Here is a 24367-nt window from a genome sequence, read left to right as displayed (position 1 = left end):
TCTAGAGGCTTTTTTGTTTGCCCAAACATTCTCTTGTTTCATTTTATCTTTGTTTCAGGCCAATTGAGATCTTATTGCTCGGTGGATTACAGGCAATCGAGGAACTACGGCATTGGTTATCCCGGATTCATGCCATACCAAGATTTTATACTAGCATTTTGGAGTGGATAATGATTGACAACTTAGGCTGCGTTTGGTTTAATGTAAAATATTTTTTGAAAAATATTTATTTTCCGGAAATGTTATTTTCGAGAAAGGAAAATATTTACAAGTGTTTGGCAGTATTATTCAAATTTTCCTAGAAAATGTTTTCATGTGTTTGGTTGCATTTGAAAATGCTATTTTCCTACTACTTTCTCACATTTTCTCACCCATTTTCTCAGTTACCAAACAAATTTTATAATAGAAAATTTCAACATATAAACTTAAAAAAACAAAAATCACAATAACACCATTCGATCAAATCTACTGTTCGGCCAAACTGAGAGAGCAAGGAAGAGAGATCGGTGGTGATGCGATCTTGGTCGGGTGCGATCGGTCTAGGGTGATGCGATCTTTGGTGGATTGGTCTTCGGTGGTGATCTGGGCTCTGGGTTCGCCGGCGAAGTCAAAGATCAGTTCGTGGCGTGAAGGCGAAGTCGAAGGCTCGTGGGCGCCGGCGATGGGCTATGGTGGTGGATCGGAGCTCGGTTTGGTTCGTTCTCTCTCTCGCTCTCTATATCTCTCTCTCTGCGCGTATGAGGCTCTTTTTCGGAAATGATTTGAAGGGAAAATAGAATTGTAAAATCATTTTCGGGTCAAAGGAGTAAATTTCGGTCAACTAAAGCATATTTTCCAGAAAATTTTATTTTCCTTGGCTTCCAAACAGTGGAGTTAGGTGGTAAATGATTTCCTGAAATCATTTACCACCAAAACAAATGGAGCCTTAAAAAGAAATGGTTGTCAAGGTTATTGGAAGTATGCTCAAATCAGGAAATCATTTACCACTAAAACAAATGGAGCCTTAAAAAGAAATGGTTGTCAAGGTTATTGGGAGTATGCTCAAATCAAAGAGGGTAATTTGGATGGAAGCGTATTTGTGTTTCTGTTTCTAAACATTTGATTTTACTTTGGAGAAAATGAAAAATGAACTGATTTGATGATTTGGCCTTACTCTAGACCGAAAATTTTAATAATTAAAAAAAAAAAATCATAAAATAGCACATATTTTTTATTTCTTATTTTGTTGCAATTGAGACATATTTGCTCTTAGGTATCTCGGATGATTTGATTGTAACCTGATGATTTGATTGCTTTTCTGCTGTCGGCCTACGTGGATTTCAATATTTTATTGTTACCAGCAAAGTAGAATGGACATCCACAAGCCCAATCTACTTTGTTGCTATTTAATAATTTATTATGAACTTCTATATAGACATCAAAATTCAAATCATTGCGTGCATTTAATATTAATCAGGGCTGAGATTGACGACAATAAGCCGAAAATCTAAAGACAGAATGTCAAGTATTGGCCGTACGTAAAGTATAAACATCAATCTTAACACAATGTCTTGATATAATCCTATAAGCTATATGGAGAGACTCTATTTGCATATTTTCATCGATTATATAAGTAAAAATACATAAAAAGATAAGATTTGAAAGGAAAAAATCTACTTAAAAATAGGGGATAATCCTATTGATGAAAAAATGAGAAAGAGTTGTAAAATGTTTTCATGTGTTTGGTTGCATTTGAAAATGCTATTTTCCTACTACTTTCTCACATTTTCTCACCCATTTTCTCAGTTACCAAACAAATTTTATAATAGAAAATTTCAACATATAAACTTAAAAAAACAAAAATCACAATAACACCATTCGATCAAATCCACTGTTCGGCCAAACTGAGAGAGCAAGGAAGAGAGATCGGTGGTGATGCGATCTCGGTGGGGTGCGATCGGTCTGGGGTGATGCGATCTTTGGTGGATTGGTCTTCGGTGGTGATCTGGGCTCTGGGTTCGCCGGCGAAGTCAAAGATTGGTTCATGGCGTGAAGGCGAAGTCGAAGGCTCGTGGGTTCGTGCCGCCGGCGAAGTTGAAGGCTCGTGGGCGCCGGCGATGGGCTGTGGTGGTGGATCGGAGCTCGGTTTGGTTCGTTCTCTCTCTCGCTCTCTATATCTCTCTCTCTCTGCGCGTATGAGGCTCTTTTCCGGAAATGATTTGAAGGGAAAATAGAATTGTAAAATCATTTTCGGGTCAAAGGAGTAAATTTCGGTCAACTAAAGCATATTTTTCAGAAAATTTTATTTTCCTTGGCTTCCAAACAGTGGAGTTAGGTGGTAAATGATTTCCTGAAATCATTTACCACCAAAACAAATGGAGCCTTAAAAAGAAATGGTTGTCAAGGTTATTGGAAGTATGCTCAAATCAAAGAGGGTAATTTGGATGGAAGCGTATTTGTGTTTCGGTTTCTAAACATTTGATTTTACTTTGGAGAAAATGAAAAATGAACTGATTTGATGATTTGGCCTTACTCTAGACCGAAAATTTTAATAATTAAAAAAAAATAAAAAAATAGCACATATTTTTTATTTTTTATTTTGTTGCAATTGAGACATATTTGCTCTTAGGTATCTCGGATGATTTGATTGTAACCTGATGATTTGATTGCTTTTCTGCTGTCGCCCTACGTGGATTTCAATATTTTATTGTTACCAGCAAAGTAGAATGGACATCCACAAGCCCAATCTATTTTGTTGCTATTTAATAATTTATTATGAACTTCTATATAGACATCAAAATTCAAATCATTGCGTGCATTTAATATTAATCAGGGCTGAGATTGACGACAATAAGCCGAAAATCTAAAGACAGAATGTCAAGTATTGGCCGTACGTAAAGTATAAACATCAATCTTAACACAATGTCTTGATATAATCCTATAAGCTATATGGAGAGACTCTATTTGCATATTTTCATCGATTATATAAGTAAAAATACATAAAAAGATAAGATTTGAAAGGAAAAAATCTACTTAAAAATAGGGGATAATCCTATTGATGAAAAAATGAGAAAGAGTTGTTTGAAGTAGTTTGGTCATGCTCAAGGTTGAGGGGGAAAAAAAAAAGGAAGAGGAAAACAAAAAATAACATAAGTAAAACTAATAAAAAAAGACATCAATTAAAGAAGTAATAAAGAGTATAGCTTTAACTAGAAAATAATGCTTCCCTCAAAAAAAAAAAAAAAAAGTAGAAAAGAATGGAGAGAAAAATTATACATGCCCGATTCTAATCAATTAGTTGAGGATCCATAGCTGACCCTAAAGATTTAATTGAGCAAATGGGTATTCTATTATAACTGTTGAGTGCTAATGGAGCCATAACATTAGTTTGCAGATCTTGCTTGTGTAGGCCTTCCAATTTTCCAATTGCCCATCCCTATACACAAGCTCGAAGTGTTTATTCTTCTATTGTAGAAGAAATTCTATAAATTCTAATAAAAATTAATAATGAAAAAGAGAAAGAATAAAAAAAAAAAAAATGCTATAAGTGGTCCTTGATTTATTTTTTATTTTTGAGAAAAAAACATACACACATACATGCAAGGTAGAGAAAATGAGATTCTGGCTAGCACACCATAATGATAGCTTTTAAAGGAGGGTGTGCCAGTGTGATACAAAATAGAGATAGAGAGCCACATTGGGTAGAATAAAATAAGCCAAATTGATATGTTTGTTCGAATAGTAGGGTTTTTAGGGTATGAAAACTTTACAATATATAACATTTATCAACGCAGGGTGGGGCGGGATGGAGTAGGACGAGGCAAGGTGGGTCTAAAAAGCCTAAACTCATCTCTGTCCTACCCCATGGTGCGGGGCTAAAATTCCACCCCATCACCTCTGCGGGGCGGGGAAAACCCGTGCGGGGCGAAGTGGGGAGGGGCGGGGCAAAATTGTCATCCCTAGTCATCTAATGTCTGGACAAGTCCTTTCCTCTTATAATGTATTACTTGTCATAGTCCTCACGGACATCACTTACAACTATTATCCTAAAATACTATGATTATTACTTTCAGTTTAACTACATTTTTTTTAGAATAATTTCAGCTACAATTATTAACTTTGAATATGATACATTCAATTTCAACTATCAAGGATCAATTATACTTTTAGTTTCAGTTTCAGCTACCATAATTTTTCAATGGAGTTTGTGGTGTGATTTGTGTTATAATTTCATTCTCTCTCCTTTTTGTGTTATGTTATTTCTATAATTTTTTTTCTTAAAAGAGTAGTTGTCTCACATTGCTAGGAGTGTGCGTGGATGAGGTTGGGTTGGTTGATGAGTCTTTTTAACCCAACTCACTATGGTGAGTTAAAAAAAAAAAAAAATTCAACCTGACCCACGTGGATTAAGTTGGACCCATGGATTAAACAGCTTTTTATTATTATTATTATTATTATTAGAAAAACACTGCCCAAATAAAAAAATTTATAACCAAATAATCTTAAGCATAGTACCAAACCAACACACAATTATATAAGAACTTAGGGTTTGAATTTTATTTAGGCTCAAAATAGGAGTAGGAGTGGTGATAGAGAGAGTAACATGAGATAAGGAGTTTGAATTGAGAAAACTTAGAGTTTGGTTTTATTTACAAAGAGGGGGAAAAAGCAAATAACAAAATTGTGTAAATTTTTTAATATTTTTTTAATTTAAATATATGCTAAATATAAGTGGGTCAGGTTGAGTTAGGTGGATTTGTGAATCTTATGACCCAACCCAACCTAACCTACAAAAAAAAAAATCACAACCCAACCCACTCCTAAAACCCAACCAACTCATGGTTTGTTGGTTGGATCGGCTCANTACCCAATGTGGCTCTCTATCTCTATTTTGTTATGTGTTATATACTATGAGGTTTTTTTTTTTTTTTTTGTTTTGTTTTGTTTTTGTTTTTGTTTTTGTTTTTGTTTTTGTTGTTGTTGTTGTTGTTATGATATTATCTTTTTAAACACTTGCATAATATTATTCAGTTTTTGCTAAAAATTAGTTTGATTTGAAATGATAAATTTAGTTGTAATTTCAAGTATATTTATTATTAATGAAAAATGTTTTATATTTTTTTTAAAATTGTAATAATTGTGAGGCAAATTAACAAGAAATAGAATTTTAGAGAGTGGGGCGAGCCTTCGCGGGGCCCCAAGGGTCGGGGATGGGAAAAGAAAATTTTTCCCATCATGTGAGACAGGGCAAGGATGGGGAAAAAAAAAAAAAAAAACTATTGAGGGGCGGGGGTGAAGACCCATCCTTCGGCCCCACCGTGCCCCATTTCCATCCCTTGGATCTAAGCCTGATCAAAACAAAAAATGGTAAGTGTGAATATAGAACAAAAAAAGAAAAAAAAAGAAAAAGAAAAAGATATAACCATACATGCCATAATTTTGTCATAATTCTAATATGATATATTGTGAATGGTGGAAAAAAAATGGTGAGTATATGTGAAAGTGACAAATAATCAATCATAATTTAATGTGTAACCTTAGGGCACACATTAATCATCCATTTTTGAAAACATATTATAAGGAATTGAAAAAACTGTCAAAAAAGTTAATAATTTTTTTATAAAAAATTTCTTAAAATAGTTTACTAATGGCACACGTTAGTAAAATCCTAAAATAATTATGAAAAAAAAAAGCGTGGTTGTAGAATTACCTTGGCAATTGGTCCTTGAAGGCTGACAACATCATTGAACTACAAATGTTGGTGGTCCTTGATAGTAGATTATGAGGTCCTAGTAAGGACACAAATTTTGAGGTCATAGTAAGTAGTAAATGTTCGAAGTTGACTTGTGAAGTTGAAAAGGTGGTATGATTTTGAGGTCCTAGTTGGTTATTGTGGAATTTTTAGGGTTTCTTCATTTTGGGATAAAATTTCCTCTCATTTTCTTTTTCTTTTTTGATACATCGATAGTTGAGAGTGAGAAAATTTGAATCTCAGAATGTGCCAACCAATTAAGTTATATGACTCTAATTTTTAGTTAAAAGTAAAATACGTGGGACATAAAGTATATATGAGATAAGATCAAGTTACATGTGGGGTAACTTTAAGTAGTATTACACTACTTACTAACTCTATATTGAATTATTATTTTGAAAATTTTATTGTTAGATTACATGTTCTCTATGTTCTTATCATGCATTCCAAATTTCATGCCAATTGTATATTATTTACAAAAATTTCCTTTTATGTATACTTTTGAAATACAAAACCCTATTTTAAAAAAATATTTGATAAATGACATAGTTATTGATCTTTTATCATTTTGAAATTTTGGAAACATGTAAAATATAAGAAAAAAATGAAATCCAATAATAGATTAATTTGCCAAAATATTGGTTAAAGTTACACTAAATCTCTCTCTCTCTCTCTCTCTCTCTCTCTCTCTCTCTCTCTCTCTCTCTCTGATTATATGCTTGTTTACTAAAGGGCTTAGGATTTTCACAATTTTATGAATATCAGATGTCAAATCCAACTTTAATCATTTTCGTCATCATTGGACATGGACAAACCTAAATTGCTTTGTCGATGGTTAACCATTTTGCATGTAACTGTGTTACATACAATTTTTTTTTGCAATTTGTTAAGGTGACAGATTGTAATTGGTTCAATACTTTTACATAGGATCACCATTGATATCTTTTTTTATTGTGCATCACTCATAATCTGTCATTTCAACAATTGTGAAAATAGTTGTGAAATTTGTTATGTTCTTAGACTTGTTGTTTATCATGAGCTTCAATGAAAGATATCCTAGTATTTGGTGTATTTCATATTAGCCACAAATGTGATTGAGGACAATAAGCAAACACTACATCAAAGTTGTGACTCACGAATGTGAATGAGATATGCTTGTATAGATCCATCCAACAATATATAAACTAAGATTCTGAAGAAAAATGTGAATTTTCGACCCACATAACAAACCCATCAAGTGGGTTGGGTCTAGTTTGGGTCGAGTTCATTGGGATACAAATCATATTGGGTTCAAGTCAAAAATGGGTTGTCCTAAAAGGGTTGTGAGCGAATTGGGTTGATCGGGTTACATATTAACCCATATTTTTTCACATGCAGACCAAAATAAAGTAATAACAACAACAACTAATATGATTATATAATTTATATTATTTTTGTCTTCTTTTTAAAACAAAGATAAGGAAACATATAACAAATTAGTAAAAATAAAATGTTAAATAATACATAAATTCTTATGTTTACACAATCCAATAAATCTATTAGTTCACCATCACAATAAAAGAATAAGGAAAAAAAACTAAATGTTGTGGAACATTTTTGTATGCTATATTATCACCATAAATACTAAATTTGTATGTAAAAATGTTAAGAATGAATATATTGTAATTTCTCATTTGAATTTGTTATGCGGAGGGGGATCACTTTGTCGGATGGGATTGGGTCACATGTTGACCCAATCCAAAATTAAGTGGGTTGGTTACAAATTGACTCGTTTTTTATTCTAAGCCCCAAGTTAAATCGGGTATTTTTCTTTGAGTTTGGATCGGGTCATCAGTTTCAAATCCAATTTTTCTTAGCCTACCTTTATCGTCCAAATAAAGCCACGATTGGTTAACATTAGACACACTGCCCAAAAATCATGAGTAAGGAAAACAATGCTGTCGATTGGAAACCCCCCCATTACAAGATTTTATGGAGGGTCAGCAGCTTATTTTGCAAAACTAGCTAGCTTATTGTGCTGTCGCCCTATCACTGGTGAATAAATGGTCCTTCAAATCATCTCTGATGAATAACTTGTGCTGTCGCCCTATCATTGGAGAATAAAAGGTCCCTCGAATCCTCTTGATGGAAGACAAGGATCTCAATTACTAATTCATTCTAGCTTTTGTTCAAAGTTTTGAGTGTGGACATTGAAGAGAACGAAGGGTGGGGGGACCTCCCTTAGAGATCATATATATATATATATATATATCAGCCAATTTTATTTTTCAAAAAGGGTTTGAAGTGAAATGTTTGATTGCATTTTCAAACGATGTTACATGTGTTTTGGATGGATACTACCATAAAATATTTACTAATACCTTCTTTATTTACTAATATTTACAAGAATTTTGGCATTCCTCCTAAAATTTGATTAGGTTTTTATTAACTTACACATATACTATTTGTCAATCCTTTAGGAATTTTGCCTCTTGAAAAAACATGAAAAAAGAAGTCTTTTAAGGAACTTACAATAAGTTTTAAAAAAATAGTAGTAACCGTTTATGAGAGTAAGATTACAAATATATTATACAAATTTTATAATAGTTCTAAAAATTGATTATTTTTGGGTACCTATACACTTTTATTTAGGACATTTAAGACGTGGCTAAAGAAAAATCAGCAAGAATCTGATCTCTACATCAATAATAACTATCAAACCAATACAAGCAACTTAAACCATCACCAACCATTCTGGATGGGCCCATATGATACAAAATCATTATGATGCCCTACATAATTGAAGCCTTGTCACACACTGGTGCATGCATCCTCTCCATCAACTTGGGCTCTTCATCCAAGAATTATGGACAGGGACAAAACTACCCAAGGGTAGAGGGGGGCCACCCCCCTCCAACCTTTGAAAAAAAAAATTACTAGTATAAATATTAACAAAAAGAATTTTAATTGTAGCTCTTAAATTTATATATTTGTCCCATTTTTTCTAAAAAATCTACAAACTGAACTAAGAAATCCAACAAATAGATAACAAGAAAAATCTATAAAAAAATGCACATATCTAGATAAAAAGAAAATCTTTTGACAAAACATAAATCCGGTATAAGTAAAAACAATAACAACAAATCAATTACAAATCCTAACAAAAAAAATCACAAAAATCCAATAACTTTTACCTAATTTCTCACTCTCACTTGAGAGCTCTATGCCTCTCTCAAATAACTCCACTCTCATAGTCATAGAGACAACTCCTATGCCACATGTTGATCGCTTTATCCACACATTAGTTAGACCTTAAAAATATTAAGGCATATCAATTGACTTGCAAAACTCTTGATTATAAAATCCTATTATTAATTTTTTTTCAAAAGAAAAAATACAAATAATAATTAATAAATTAATGTTAATATGCAACTTTGTCAACCTCTAATGTTAATATTCTAATTTTTTAAAATTTTTGAACAAAAAACTTTGGCCCCCCCTAAATTTGAATCCTGGTTATGTCCCTGATTGTGGAAGCTGCTTACCTTCAAAACATTGGGCAACACAATTAATTACCCAAGTAATTAAAGAGATCATCCAGTTCAAATTATACAGATATAGGTTCCTTCTTCAAAGTCAGAGTAGGTTCTTGTTGAACTAAGGCCAAAGCACCACTTGTTATTGGCATCGATACTTCTATTGAAAATTTTGATGAGTCCATAGTATTGGCTTGAATTTGTAAAGTGGCCTTCAAAGTCGTTGGTTGTTCTTTTGACAGATTGCAGTGATTCAATTTGGATGCCCAATCGATCTACTGCTGCACACAAGTTTTGAAAGGCATGCCTTAGATCCTTGAAGGCTTGTTCATAAGCGGTGGTTGATTGTGCTAATGGATACCCAAAAATGATGCGGCATTTTTTTTTTTTGGGGGGGGTGGCGCTGGGTGGGGGGTGGTGGTGGGTGTGTTAATGAGTGGTGGCTAGATGAGGAAGGAGACAGTCTTTTGGTAGATGGTGATTTAGAGGGTGGATTTTCTGTGGTTTACTGGGAATAAGAAAGGCAGCAAATTTTTATTATTATTTATAACTAGATGGATCTGTTGGCTCTGATACCAAATGTCGTGAACTCAAAAATAAATTGATAGTATAGTTAATTCGAGATAACCAATTTCCTGAACTTGAAAAAGAAAATAGACATTTTTGGTTATTTTCATGCTTAATTTTCATTTATGCATTTTACATACATAAATAGCCAATAATGAGATAACCTCATCAACAAATCCTAAAACATAGGAATTATTCCTATCCTAAAATATAAGAATTAAATTAAATACAAATATATAACAATACTAATCTAGAAAGATTCATCCTATCACTAAACTAAATTCAAATAATTTATCCAACACTTGGTCATAACAATATGTTGAAGAGATTCTTCATCAATCTAGTGGCTAGTGAATCACCAATCAAAGAGCAAACAACCACAAGGTTTAATGACTTGGTGGAGCTCCTAGATGTAGTGGCTGGTAAACCGCCAGCTTCTTGTTCCAAGAAAATCAAAACAAAATCAAGTTTGGATGGAATTGAATAAGATTTTGCAAATGAATACAAAGGCAAAAGGTTTTGTTAACGAGAAAGATTCTAACGACAACACACAACTCTCAAAATTCAATAAAGCCTAAATTTCTCTATCTATATGAGAGTCACACCTTGTTCTTAAACCTACATATCAATCTTTGTGCCATCATACGTCAAAATCATTGGTAAAGGCTCAAATTTCACAAAATTAATTTTTGTAATGCTTTCTTTGAAAATTTGAAAATTTAGAGTAACTACTTTCAAAAAAGAAAACTCTGTTGAAAAAAAATATGTTAGAATAATAGATATGTGGAGAAAAGACCTCTACACATTGAAGGGGGAGCACTCTTTATAAGCACATTCCCATGTACTTCTCCAAGCGATGTGGGACTCCAGGAATGCTTCTCACACTAATCCTTTACAGTTGGAGTGGAGCTGTTACATTAGTTAACCCAAATGTTTAAGGGTCCTTTTGGATTGAGGGGGAGTAAAAGGGAGTAGAGTAGAATTAGCCGAAAATTAGCCTAATTTTTGGCAAATTCTACTCCACTCTCCCTCATTCCCCCCTCAATCAAAACATGCCATAAATCTTTCACGGAACGTCACTTACATGCGTATGCTCCACTACTTCATGTTCTACTAATTGCAATATATCATTCATATGATTTTTTTTTTTTTCAATTTATTATTTTTTATCACTCTATATGAAAATAACAAGAGACATGGTCAAGCTATGATTGATGAAGTGTAAATAAAAACATTTAACGTGTGACAAATAATTTTTATTCAATTAATACATGTAAAATTCTTTTAACTAATAGTTAAATTACTTCAATGACAAGGATTTAAAAAAAAAAATAGATAGGTAAATAGTGGGAGACAGGCGAGAATGAGAGGGAGTTAATTAAACTATGAGTTTTATTAACATATGTCCTAGGGACATACATTAGTAAAACCATTTTAGAAAACTTTTTATGGAAAAATGAATAAAAATAATCAATTGTTTGTATGTGCAAGTTAGATTTGTAAAACTTGTGTGGAAAGTGTGTGAGATATCTAACAATACATTTTGATGAAAAGGCTCAAAACAATAAAAATGGAAGTTTTAACACCATAATGTTGAAAGAAAAAGAAAGTAATGCAAGGAAAGTAAAGATAATAATGGCATGTACGTGGAAAACCCTTTGAAAGGGAGAAAAATCACGGGTGAGCAAGGTTGAATATCCTTTGCTCTGTCAAGTTTTGTATTACGTAAGAATGGAGGTTTCCCTTGTTTAGTGGTAATGTTCTCTGAAAGTTCAATATGGGTATGAAACACCCTTAAACGTTTAGACCCCCAGATACAAAAATACCAATTCAAGCTTAATATCAAACAATTAATGTACGAAATATGATAACAAGCTTATAACAGAATTGATAAAACAATCTAAACCAAATATACACACATCCACAGTAGTAAATATAAGACAAAGATAAAAGAAAGAGAGATGCAAACACACGGACAACACACGATGTGTTATCGAAGAGGAAACCGAAGTCCTCGGTGTAAAACCTCTCTGCCGCCTTCCAAGCGGTGATAAAATCCACTAAAGAATATAGTTGGGATACATGAACAGCAGACGACCCTCCAAACCTAATCTATCCAAGTACCTAAGCCCTTGAAGTTTCTTGCTCCAACGAGGTTACGCCGAACCTATTTCTTCTTTAGTTTCCCGGATTCCGCTACTTGACCATAGCATTAACCAATGTATATTGGTTCCTTCCCAAACTGCTTCCCTAAGCACCAAATGGACCTTCTCACAGACGTGGGTGTGGTGAGATAAAGTTTTGGTAAATAACCTCTCAAGGGTATGACAATGGAAAGGAAGAGAGTAGAGGAATTTGTAGAGTCTCTTTAGATGAAGATTGGGGATGAGGCAATCTTGTTTTTCTCTAGGGTTTTCTCTCACAAAATTCTCTCTAGAAAGCTCTCACTAAATGATGGGTATAAGGGTGTATATATAGTAGGGTGAGAAGGGAATGCAAAACGTCAGTTTTTGCCAAACAGGGTAAGTTGGCGAATTGGTCTCACAGCTTGTCCAAGTCGCGAGTTTAAGTCACAATGTAATGGCCTGGCCAGTTTGGAACTTTTGTCCTGTAGCGTGATAGTTGGCGCGACCCTTCAGCTTCCCAGTGTGCCTCTCACGTGCTAGCTTTTGGCGGCTTGCCAGTCGCGATCCACCCGCGAGCCCTAGCCGCGAACCTCTGTTTTTCTTGCACACTCTTGAGTTTTTCTTCACATCTTCTCACACACTACCTTTACAATTTTTTCACCTAAATACAGGGTTACTAAGTGCTAAATTACAAGCAAATTGGTCACAGAATAAAGCCAATTAAATGGTTGATTAAATTCAACCTTACATTCTCACTAAGGGGGGGTGGGGGGGGGGGGGACATTTTCTCTACCTCTCTTCCTTACAAACTTTCTACCCTTTTCTCTATTGTTCTATCTTGGTTCTTACACTAATAGTCCATCAAAATGTTCCTCTTATAATTTGAGGAATGTTGTTGGGTACTAGAAAGATGTCACGTTGTGATTCCCCCCATTTGGACCATAATACAGCTACTGTACTATGTAGTGGCTGGAGGAGAAAGAATGAGCATGTCGAGGTTAGTATAGTGGCGTGAAAAGTAACCCTGTCACTACGTGGGGAGTAATCCTTGGACGAGGAAAGGGACATCAGGGGCTTGAGAGCAATGCACGTGTCCCTAACAGTGGTCTAGCACAAACATAGTCAATGTGTTAGGACATATGTGTTTCACATGTTAGGAACATATGTCACTATTTTATGTAATTGATTAATCTTTTGACAAAACGCACTTTACGTGTAATTGGGTAGATTTAGGATGTGTTTGATGCTTTAAGAAACTTTGTTTCAAGTTCAAGCATTAAAGCCATGCAAGTCTGTCCAAGAATCAAGTGTGAAAAGTGATGTTCATTAAAACTTGACAGTTAGTATCTATTGAGACTTAGAGTTGTTTGAATTTCGTGGCTTGATAGTAGCTCGACAGATAGGGTATCTGTCGAGGTTTATGAAGTTCAATTTTTCAGGATTGTTTTTCATCCAATCCGTGATTATATGTCTAAGTTTTCTTTTCTCACAACCCTAAACATATATAAAGATTATTTTAAGAGCCGTCAAAGGTAACATAAGTGACACAAGAGAAAATTTCACAAGTGTGAAGAAGAGTGTGATTGGAGACTTAGTTTGCCCTGATTTTTCAAGAAGCTGTTGTGTTTGTACACTGTAGGGTTTTGTAACTAAGCAACTTCATGATTTTCATCATCTAGATGAATTGAAGAACTTTACAGCAAACATCTTTCTCAAGTTGATGATTGAATTCGCGTACTGGGATCCACACAATTGGTTAATTACATACTAGGAGTCGTGCATTGAAAATGAGAGATTGTCACTACAGAATAAGTCCAATTAGGTATTGAGGTAAGAGTTCAACTGTAGGTTGGTATAAGGTACTGAGATTTTTTTATTTGTAGTGACAAATCACCGTGTCAAACAAATCACCATATCAATTTATTTTTCGCTGCATACTTAGTATTTGGTGATTTGTTTGTGCTATCACGCGCTCTGCATTTTAATTTGATTAATTAATAAATTTGGCTAATTAATTAATTAATTAATTTATCACAAGGGGTTAATACGTTTTTGGTCTATCACAATGGGAGGGAAGGATTTCACAATATCTGACTAAGAGAGTTACTATCCCTGTTTTGTGAGTGCTAAGTGTCCATATCAGGTGCAAATCTCACTTTTTCTAAGATGATCACGTTATTGGCATAAGCCAGAGATCCCTTATCTTGGCCAACGTTCCTTTTCCTTGCTCACAGTCATTCCACATGTAGGATCCAGATCTAGCCATGTCAACATTTTCATAAGGAGATATAGACGAGACATGGTCCATAAAGATGCCGTTGTCATTGGGTCGTCACTTTGAACCGACCAAACGTGGGGTTTGGGTTTGTTGTATTGGAGAATTTCTGGTCGGGTAACATGTGTCAAGGAACGCTGCCAAATAACATCGTACGAAACAAAAAAAATCATCTCTCTAAGCTCATTACAACCAATTATTATCTATCCTACCACATGTGATACCTAGCTCCACTCTACCGACTACTGTGAACCCTTCCATCTTGTCATAATACCATATATACAGTTCTGCACATCAGCTGAAATACTCATCTTATTGCACGAATAATTCTCTCACTCGATCGCTACATGGGGGACTCTTCTGCCTCATACATACACCTGGTACGTGCTGAGATCGATAGAGCTTATTTTTTCTTTTCTTACTAAGATACATATATATATATATATATATATAAACACACATAGAACTACGTGCGTACATGTTATAGGATATCATTGGGGGACTCGTCTCTGCCTCTCTCATACATATGTTTATTTAGTTTTGTTTTTGAATTGGTTTATGATCGGAGCTACTTTTTATATATAGGTACATCATCTGATAGAGACTTGTCTGACTTTCCACATGACTAAAGAAGAGTGCATGGAAGCCCTTTCAAAACATGCAAATGTCGACCCTGTCATCACCTCCGCTGGTTTGTCTCCCTTAACTCTCTCTTAATGATTTCTTGCTCGTATAGAAGACGTATGGTCATCGCAAGCTCTCAAAGAAAACATGCAAACTCACACATAGATACATACACACACAAAAGAGAGAGATCTGCAAAAGGAAAAACCTTATTAGTTGAGTAATAAATGCTTGAGGATGGCTTGATACTTTGACAAGATTCTCAAACAGGATGCACTATGCCCGTAGATGTATAGCACTTTCCTCTGGTTTGGTTATATAAAGAATAATGCTATGTGTAAGCATAAACTATTTTACCAACTATTAATGTAACAAATTTTTATTGATTTTCATTTAAGTTCAGTCCATTACTAATATTACATTTTTATTTACCAATAATCACTTAATATTTCAGCAATTTGTAAAATAGTCTGTAACTTTAGCATTATCTTTTGTAAAATAGCCTTTGGCTTTGGCTTGATCAATTAAGCTTATTATCTCACAAATAGACTAGAGTAGCTTAGTTTGTTTGTATTAAGAGCTCGTATGGTAACGTTGTTCTAGTAACGTTGTTTGTATTTTTTGAAAATATGCATGGGTGAAAAAATGTATAGAAATACGTGTAATGTTGTTTAAAAACTGAAAACTATTGCTTAAAATGTCATATCAAATGACCCTTAAATTATGTACTAATAGATAGTGGTGGAGCTTGAAAATTTTTTAGGAGGCCAAGCTAAATATATATATATATATATAAATTAAATTTAAAGAATAACACGCGCGCACGCATGTGCGTACACACACATATATTTATTTATAGCTTATACATAAAATGTTTGTAATTTTGATTTAACATATGATATTTTTTTATGTAAACAAAAATATTTACATCAAATAAGTGTTTATGACTTTGCAACCAAAAAAATATTAAGTCTTGATATGTCTAAAAAATACAATACAATTTAATAAAAATAAAATATGATTATATTAAATGTGATGTACATTAAATATACTTTAATTTAATGAGCTATATATGACAAAAGAGTAATTTTAAAGAATGAAAAATGCACTAATCAAGTATTAAATGCATTATAAAGGAAAAACCTTATTAGTTGAGTAATAAATGCTTGAGGATGGCTTGATACTTTGACAAGATTCTCAAACAGGATGCACTATGCCCGTAGATGTATAGCACTTTCCTCTGGTTTGGTTATATAAAGAATAATGCTATATGTAAGCATAAACTATTTTACAAACTATTAATGTAACAAATTTTTATTGATTTTCATTTGAGTTCAGTCCATTACTAATATTACATTTTTATTTACCAATAATCACCTAATATTTCAGCAATTTGTAAAATAGTCCGTGACTTTAGCATTATCTTTTGTAAAATAGCCTTTGGCTTTGGCTTGATCAAGCTTATTATCTCACAAATAGACTAGAGTAGCTTAGTTTGTTTGTACTAAGAGCCCGTATGGTAACGTTGTTCTAGTAACGTTGTTTGTATTTTTTAAAAATATGCGTGAGTGAAAAAATGTATAAAAATACGTATACTATTGTTTAAAAACTGAAAACTATTGCTTAAAATGTCATATCAAATGACCCTTAAATTATGTACTAATAGATAGTGGTGGAGCTTGAAAATTTTTTAGGAGGCCAAGCTAAATATATATATATATAAATTAAATTTAAAGAATAACACGCGCGCACGCACGTGCGTGCACACACATATATTTATTTATAGCTTATACATAAAATGTTTGTAATTTTGATTTAACATATGATATTTTTTTATGTAAACAAAAATATTTACATCAAATAAGTGTTTATGACTTTGCAACCAAAAAAATATTAAGTCTTGATATGTCTAAAAAATACAATACAATTTAATAAAAATAAAATATGATTATATTAAATGTGATGTACATTAAATATACTTTAATTTAATGAGCTATATATGACAAAAGAGTAATTTTAAAGAATGAAAAATGCACTAATCAAGTATTAAATGCATTATGTGTCTTTAGGTTGCGTTGGAGATAAAGCTTATACTGGACAGTTTCCTTTACTATTTAGTTTATTTTTGGTATTATTCAGCTAACTTTTAGATTTATCTATAATACTTTCAACAAAAAAATTTCACAGCCAAAATAAATTATTTCCAAACGGACCCTTAGTAAAAATTTAGAGGGGCCATTATAGAAATTTATGTCCAATTTTTTTTTTTCCAAAAAATACAAGAGGGAAAAGATTTTCAAAACACATTTTAAGAAAAAAAAAATAGTTTCACACACAGAAAGGGAGGATTATTGTACGAGAACAATGATAACGTTAAGCCATGCATAAATTTAATTGCAGTGTGGAATGAACTGGAGAAAGAAAACAAGGAATTCTTTGAGACCTATGCTCAATCTCAGAGGCAGAGCAAAGCTGACCTTATGTCCGAGGAAGAGACTAGCCGATTGATCCAGAAGATAATATCTGATTCGTCAAAAGATTCCGATGACTAAAATGACACCCCAAAACGATGGTATCTGGTTGGGAGATGATCACCTCAAATTTCTTTACATCCAACCAAAAACAAACTTATATATATATATATATATATGTGATAGAGTGGCATCCTATTAAAGTGCCTCAGCCACACCATTTTTATGTACAATAATAAAAACTATGATGGAGTGATGCTCTATTATTAGAGTTCCTTCTTTCTTTTCTTCTTTTTATTTTATTTTATTTTTAATTTTCTGGAATAAACTCTAAAATTGATGGATGCACACCTCTTGTAACTATGGATTTTTTTTATAAGTATATATTAAGAAAGAAAAATATGAAAAGTTTGTGTGTTTTTCATTTTCACTAAAATGAATACACCTTCTTGTCTTTTTCTTTTTAACTGAAAATGAATATAGTAGCATTTTTGTAATATATATAAATAAATAAAAAAAACTCAAAGTTTGTGTTGATTTTTTACTTGAAAAGTGGAAAAAAAAGAAGAAGAAGAAGAAGAAGACAAGAAAATTTGTGCCAAACATAAAATGAGTTAGAAATAGAAAATAAGTACAAAATTTGAGTAAGAGAAAATAAGTAATAAAAATAAAAAGTGAAAATGAATATACATTCAATAAAAACCAAACAGCACCTTAAATTCCCACGTCCTTCTCACTCTTGGAAGATTGCATTTATCACAAAGAGTCTTTCAGATACTTTTTGAGGAAGTGCAATATTGAAGAAGAGATTGTCACAAAGAGTCATTCAGATCCTTCATGAGAAAGTGCAACTGAAGAAGAGATGGTCACTAAGAGTACTTTTCCACTCCTTTATGAGAAAGTGTAACCATGGAATTTATCGACAGCAACAAAAATCATATATATACTGATTTATATATTATGATAGAGTGTCAACCTATTAAAGTTGATGGAGCCACACTTAAAAAAATATATATAATAGTTTTTTTATTATTCTTAGATTTAGGTAGGATTTGGATACGCGTTTGGCGCCTAGCGTTTTGAGTTTTTTTTTTTTTTTTCACGTGTCTCAAAGACAAATGGCTACTGTTCATAAATAGTAACCATACTATTTGACATTTTAACCATTTTAAGCACATCAGTGGGTCCCGTATACTATTCACGAGTCTCACAAATCTCACTTTTTAGCAATTTTTTTACTAAAAATGAGTCTCACGGTACTATTTACACATTTAAAAATTATTTTGCTACAATGTTTTCAGTTTTCAGTTTCAGTAAAATAAGTTCTATCTAAACGGACCTTTAAATTGTTGAAACAAATCTATATAAAGCATGCATGGTAGATAAATTTCAATTTTTACGTGATTTATATCTTTATTTAGATTGTAGATAAATTTCTAAATGACATAATGGATATTAAAATTTTTATTACGTAAGTCTTAAAAATGAACGTGTCAACTTTTGAATACTATACATAAATAATTAAGAAATTTATATTATGTTATTGATATAACACAAATCACATTGGTTGCCACAATACTTTATAAGTTAAAAAAAAAAAAAAAACTATTTTATAATTTTTGTTGTAAAATTAGTAGTAACTTCATCATTTTCATATATATGAAAATTTATATTGCATATATTAATAGAAGGTTTAGTTATATGACTCTGACGTATAAAAAATGGTTAATATATTAAATGGTTTGAATTGCAACAAAACCTTAATATTATGCATGTTGGTTTTTAGACTCTTAAACACACAGCGTTAATTTAACCTAGTTATTACCAAGTTGTTACTTAAGTCAATTATGTAGGTATAGGTTAAACATTCATAATTTATATAATGCAGTGAAAAAATAAATATGACACAAATATAATGACTTAGGAAAACTAATGAAACAAACTAGTTTCAAGGTAAAAAAAAAAAAAAAAAAAAAAAAAAAAAAAAACCTAGGGTGAAATATTCCAAGAAGAACAATCTACTATATCAAATAGAAGTTTACAATAAAAAATATTGAATTCGTAATAAACTTAACTATGATTATCAAACCTAATTCTGAAACCCTCAAACTTCTTTGATGTGGACCTGCTCCAACATGAACCTCCAGTTCACACTTTACTCTTCAATACACTTGATACTAAAGCTTTGAATCACATAGACCTCCAGTCTATGACTCCAAGACTACCCTTGAAGGTTTAGATCTCTAGCACCCTTGTTGACTAGAATGTGGCAGCAATTTCTATAACACCAAATCTTGAGTTTCTTTTAAGAATATTTCCGGTACAAGATTTGAGAGAGTTTTGAGTACATAAATCTTAGATCTACAATAGGAGGCATAAGAAGCACTCTTCTCTCTCTCTCTCTAAAAACCCCACCTAGGGTTAGCTTATAATGTCCTCTAAATACTGTAACAAATAGATCATGATTTAGGCTTGAAACAGACAAGTTATGAGTTATTTATTTATTTATTTATTTTTTATGTTTACACTGATTTTTGTTGATCTGCGACTCTTGATCGATTAAGAGGAATTGAACATCAATCAAACATGGCAGATTTCATTATTCATTATTCTAAACTTAAGTCTGTGTCTTGGACTTGAAAGTGCACATTCTAACTCAACAAGACTTACTTTTTGTTATGGTTTGCCAACACTACAAACTCAAATCTTAACAATGCAAAAAAAAGAAAGAAAGGGTTTTCTATCCTACCTTCTCCCACATATATAGAAAGAAGGTGTTCAGGGGTTTTTTTTGATTGCCCAGCCATGTGTGGTCCTTTGGAGGGATGACCTTACTAAGCCCAGGTTCTATTTAGGGAGTTGCTTTTGGAACTCAACATCAGGCCATGTGGTCCAATGGCTACCGGTGTATTTTTAAGCCTACAAAACCATTAAAGCCAAAGTCTAAGAATCACGATAATGGTCGAATAAATATATAATATGCTTTTGATATGATAACTTTGATTAGTAGTTGTAATAATAGCTGAAATAAAGTAGTATTTATTTAGAGATAAAGTAATCATGTACTTAATGATGTAAGTTTAAAGATATGGAAGCAAAGTCACTTATCTTTGTATAGTTTATAGCTCCAATTGTGTAGCATCAGCAAGCTGATAGGATTCCAGCAGAATGCCAGTGGTAGAGGCTAGTTAAGCTGGCCCCTCTTATCATGCATTTAAATGAGTTTAAGCCTTGGTTAAAGTTGTAATAGTAGTTGGAATAAAGTAATATGTTTTTAAATGTGAAGTAATCATATACTCAATGATGTAAATTTAAAGATAAGGAAGCAAAGTCACTTATTTTTGTATGGTTTGTAGCCCCAGCTGTATAACTTCTGTGAGTTGATAATATCTCAGCAGAGTGACCCTAGCGGTAGAGAGACAGTTTGCCATGATAACTTCAAGATTGAGGGAAAAAATGAGTGCAACTGTAGGGAGAGAGAGTATGTCCAGTTGTGTGTAGGGGCTGGTTAAGCTTGTCCCTCTTATCATGCACTTAAATGAGTTTTCCTCTTGACAATGCTCTTTTAGTTATTGTGAAGTTATGGATAGTATTGCCTTCCATGAGAAGGGCTTTTGTATGGAGTACTTGTGCCTTCTAAGAGAAGGGCTTTATGTAAGATGGATTTGTGCTTTCCATGAGAAGGGTTTTGATATGAGATCTTGGTGCCTTCTAGGAGAAGGGCTTTAGCATTAAAAGTTTATGCCTTCCATGAGAAGGGCTTTTAGTGTGAGTGTTTGATATCTCTTGAGAAGTGTGGAGATGGTAAAAGATATAGATGTTTTGTGGGATGTAGTATTTGTAATATGTATGATATATGGAAATATGAGAGATATAGAGGTTAAAGATAGTAAAAATATGAGATTATAACCGCTAGAGAAGTTGTAGAGATTGTTTTCTAAGAGGAAAGATTTTGTAAGAGAAGAGTATGAAGATGTGTTTAAATATTTGGAGATAGAAGCAGTAAGATAGGTGTATTTTCTGAATATGGAGAGTGAGATAATGAGTATAAGAGGGGTAATAGTGATATAGTGTGTTTAGCAATGTTGCTGGGATTTACTGCTGAGATTTTTTGCTAAAGGAGGTATGAAGGCTTATGAAAGACATTTATGAGTTAAGGGCTGAAGAGTTTAGTTCCTAATTTAGAAACTAAAAAATTCAGAAGCTCCAAACTTCATTGAGAGCTTAAAAAAATCATTAGAGGGAGAGAGAATAGATAAGTTCATGAGAGAGTTGTTCTTCCCCCTTGGTGTCCCCCTTTGAGGTGTTGATCAAGGGTTGCTTTTAGAGCTGAGTTAAAGGGGGTATTTAACAAATAATCTCAGCAAAAATCTGTCCTAAATTGCAATGAATTTTCAAAGAATCCATCCTAAGATTTGGCCAAAAATGGTATGTTTAGCTTTAAGGTATTCTTGCTGTTTCGAGTAAGAGCTGCTGGGGAAAGAGCAGCAGAAAAGGAAGGTATTTTGGCAAGAAAAAGATAGTTACTTTTATTGGTTTTGGTTTTAGCCAAATGAAGAAAAATCAGAAATGCTCAAGTTGCTGAGTCAGCTGTCACAACTGTTTTGAAAAAGCTGTCCCAACTGTCAAGAAAAGTTATGACAGCTATCATGAGACAGCTGTCATAAGACAGCTGTTTGCTTTGGGCAGAAGCAGATGAGGTTAGCTAGGTGATTTCAGACTGTTGGAGAGGACATTCAGATTTTATTTTATGAATTTGGCTGAAAATGGTAAGATTTCTCTCAAGGGTATCTTGCTATTTTAGGTATAGCAGCTGGTTGTTGGGATTTCAGCATTAAATGGCTGATGATATCACTTCTAGCCAGGTGTCAAGTGTTGAATACACTGTTGGGGTTCTATTGGAAATGTTTCACTTTTTGGGTGTTTGTGTTTTTGGTGCAAGGTTCCATTACAACACATTTCTAGCAAGTAATATAATGATTGGTTGAAAGTTAATGAAGTTTTAGAGATTTAGTGAATGTCTCATTGTGTTGTGACATAATCTTGGTGAGCAAGAAGAGCATTTAATGATCTGCTTTAGCAGCTGGCAGAGAAATATATGGTCTGATTGTGGCAGACAACAGCTGGGTATTAGAGATATCATGAATATTTTGCATATAGTTGGAGATTAAAGATAGCCAATCATATTAGGCCATATGTTTCAATTAAATTTTAGCTGAAAGTAGTAATGTAGTTTATGTAGAATGATATAATGAAGTTTCTAAATTTGTATAGCAATAGCTGGGGATCAAATGAATAGTTATTTGTTCAGCAGTTAGATGGCTAGAGATATTGAGTATTTGTCAAATAATGAATATTAAGTTTTAGGAAAAGAGAAATGAGGCATTTTATCATCTAAAGTGCTATGTGATAAGAGATGCTTACCATATGTTACCTGCTATACACGTACTCATTAGAGTTTAGGGAGTTGGAGAAGACACGCCAAACAACATGTCTTTTTTATCTACTTTAAACTACTGGAACTTTACTGAACATACCTCGTGGCCCTTTAAACCAAGACTCTCAAAGTTTCCTCGAAGAGACTTATGAGCTTGGATCATAAGCCGAAGATGAGATGACGTTCCTTGGGTTTTATTGTCATTTTGTATAAATATGGGCTCTTGTTGAAGCCGCCGCTTGCCATGAGTGTATGAGAGATAATATGGGCCGTGAACTTTGATTCATTCCTTAAGCCCGATCTATATGTTGATGTTGATGATATTATGGGTTATGATCAGGGCTGTCCACGGGTCGGGTTTGTGCCTAACTCGAACTCGACCTGGCTGCATTAGGTGGAAAAAATTTTAACCCGTAACCGACCCGGCCAATTTTGAGTCTGCTGGTTCAGGTCGTATCGGTTTCGAGTCCATATCGGTCAATTTTGGGTTCGCCGGAGTGGAGAGAAATTTGGCCGAAATATTGCCGGATCTCGTCAGATCTGGCCGATATTTTCCTATATCTATAAAGATCAGGCCGAGATCTTGATGGATTTGGCTGAAATATATCTATATTGTCGGACTTAAGAGTTTGGAGTCTCTGGACTTACCGGTTTTTGGCTGAAACTCATGATTTCCGATGAGGGAAGAACAGCTCATCGAGCAGGTCGGGTTCATCGGTTTCTCAAACAGCTAACCTGCAACTCGAATCGATGGGCTCGGGTCCTTGTGTTAGTGACCCGCGTCCAACTGAAACTGAGCTTTGATCAGGTGGTTTCAAGTGAAGATAATCAGGGTTCTGAGCGGTTTGTCGGGTTCGGGTGGGTCGTGGATAGCCTTAGTTATGATCCCAATTGATGAAAAGGAAATGTGGTCCATGAATCCGCCTCTTGAAGTAAAGGATGGAGTCCACGTCTTCCACTAATTCAAATTTTACAAGATAATAATCATAACCCAAGTCTATACAGTCCATGCCACCACTTGGATTCCACATTTTTCTCACCCTCTCGACTAGGAAAGAAAAGGCCATTCTCTTCCCAAAGGTTTTGATGATAAGAGCTTTTTGCCATGGAGCTCTCATACGTATCTTTTCTTCCTTGGAAAATCCAATTCTAATGTTGCCATCTTGATCGTTATCCTCTTCATTATCCAATTCCAAATCCTCTTCATTATAGCTCCCCACTTTGTTTACCTTGCCTTTCTCATTCTCAATCGTCCCGTGAAAACGATGACTATCCTTGAACTTCTTAGTACTGCGAGCAAGGGTATCCTCTTCCTCATTTGAACGCTTCAGTCTTTCTCTCTCCATTCTCTCTAACGTTATTTGTTATTTGTATTGCATGAGTTGTTATTAAGCATCAGAGTTTTCATTTTTATTTAAAAAATAATTTGGCAAAAGAGGGTTCAATCATCAATGAATGAAGTAGACAATATTGTGGGGACGAGTCTATTTATTAGTTTTTATGATAATGGGTCCCATCTACTTAAAAGTCTCTGTGTCTCATTTCACGGCACTCTAGCTTTAACTTGACGAGTGAGAGAGAGCAATGTTAGCAGTTTTGTGAAAGAGGGACAAAAAGTCTA

The 24367-nt window shown here is 33.5% G+C and overlaps 1 protein-coding gene across 1 annotated transcript; it reads left to right on the top strand.

Annotated features, from left to right (window-relative positions):
* The first annotated feature begins 14561 nt into the window (after positions 1 to 14561).
* LOC112035687 (uncharacterized) lies at positions 14562 to 17390 on the top strand. Its single transcript, XM_024068518.1, has 3 exons — positions 14562 to 14594; positions 14800 to 14905; positions 17239 to 17390. Exons 1-3 carry the CDS (start codon positions 14562 to 14564, stop codon positions 17388 to 17390), a joined length of 291 nt encoding a protein of 96 aa, XP_023924286.1.
* Positions 17391 to 24367: the final 6977 nt, after the last annotated feature.

Source organism: Quercus suber, unplaced genomic scaffold (assembly GCF_002906115.3).
Source record: "Quercus suber isolate HL8 unplaced genomic scaffold, Cork oak 2.0 scaffold_23, whole genome shotgun sequence".
In the NCBI taxonomy this organism is placed as follows: Eukaryota; Viridiplantae; Streptophyta; class Magnoliopsida; order Fagales; family Fagaceae; genus Quercus; species Quercus suber.
This window is presented reverse-complemented; position numbering and strand designations above follow the sequence as displayed.

What these genes read in the sequence shown, in the direction of transcription:
- LOC112035687 (XM_024068518.1), top strand. Translation starts at nt 14,562, where the DNA reads ATGGGGGACTCTTCTGCCTCATACATACACCTG. An exon ending in CTGCCTCATACATACACCTG is followed by an intron (nt 14,595 to 14,799) that starts GTACGTGCTGAG and finishes TTTTATATATAG; the next exon opens with GTACATCATCTGATAGAGAC. An exon ending in CCCTGTCATCACCTCCGCTG is followed by an intron (nt 14,906 to 17,238) that starts GTTTGTCTCCCT and finishes ATTTAATTGCAG; the next exon opens with TGTGGAATGAACTGGAGAAA.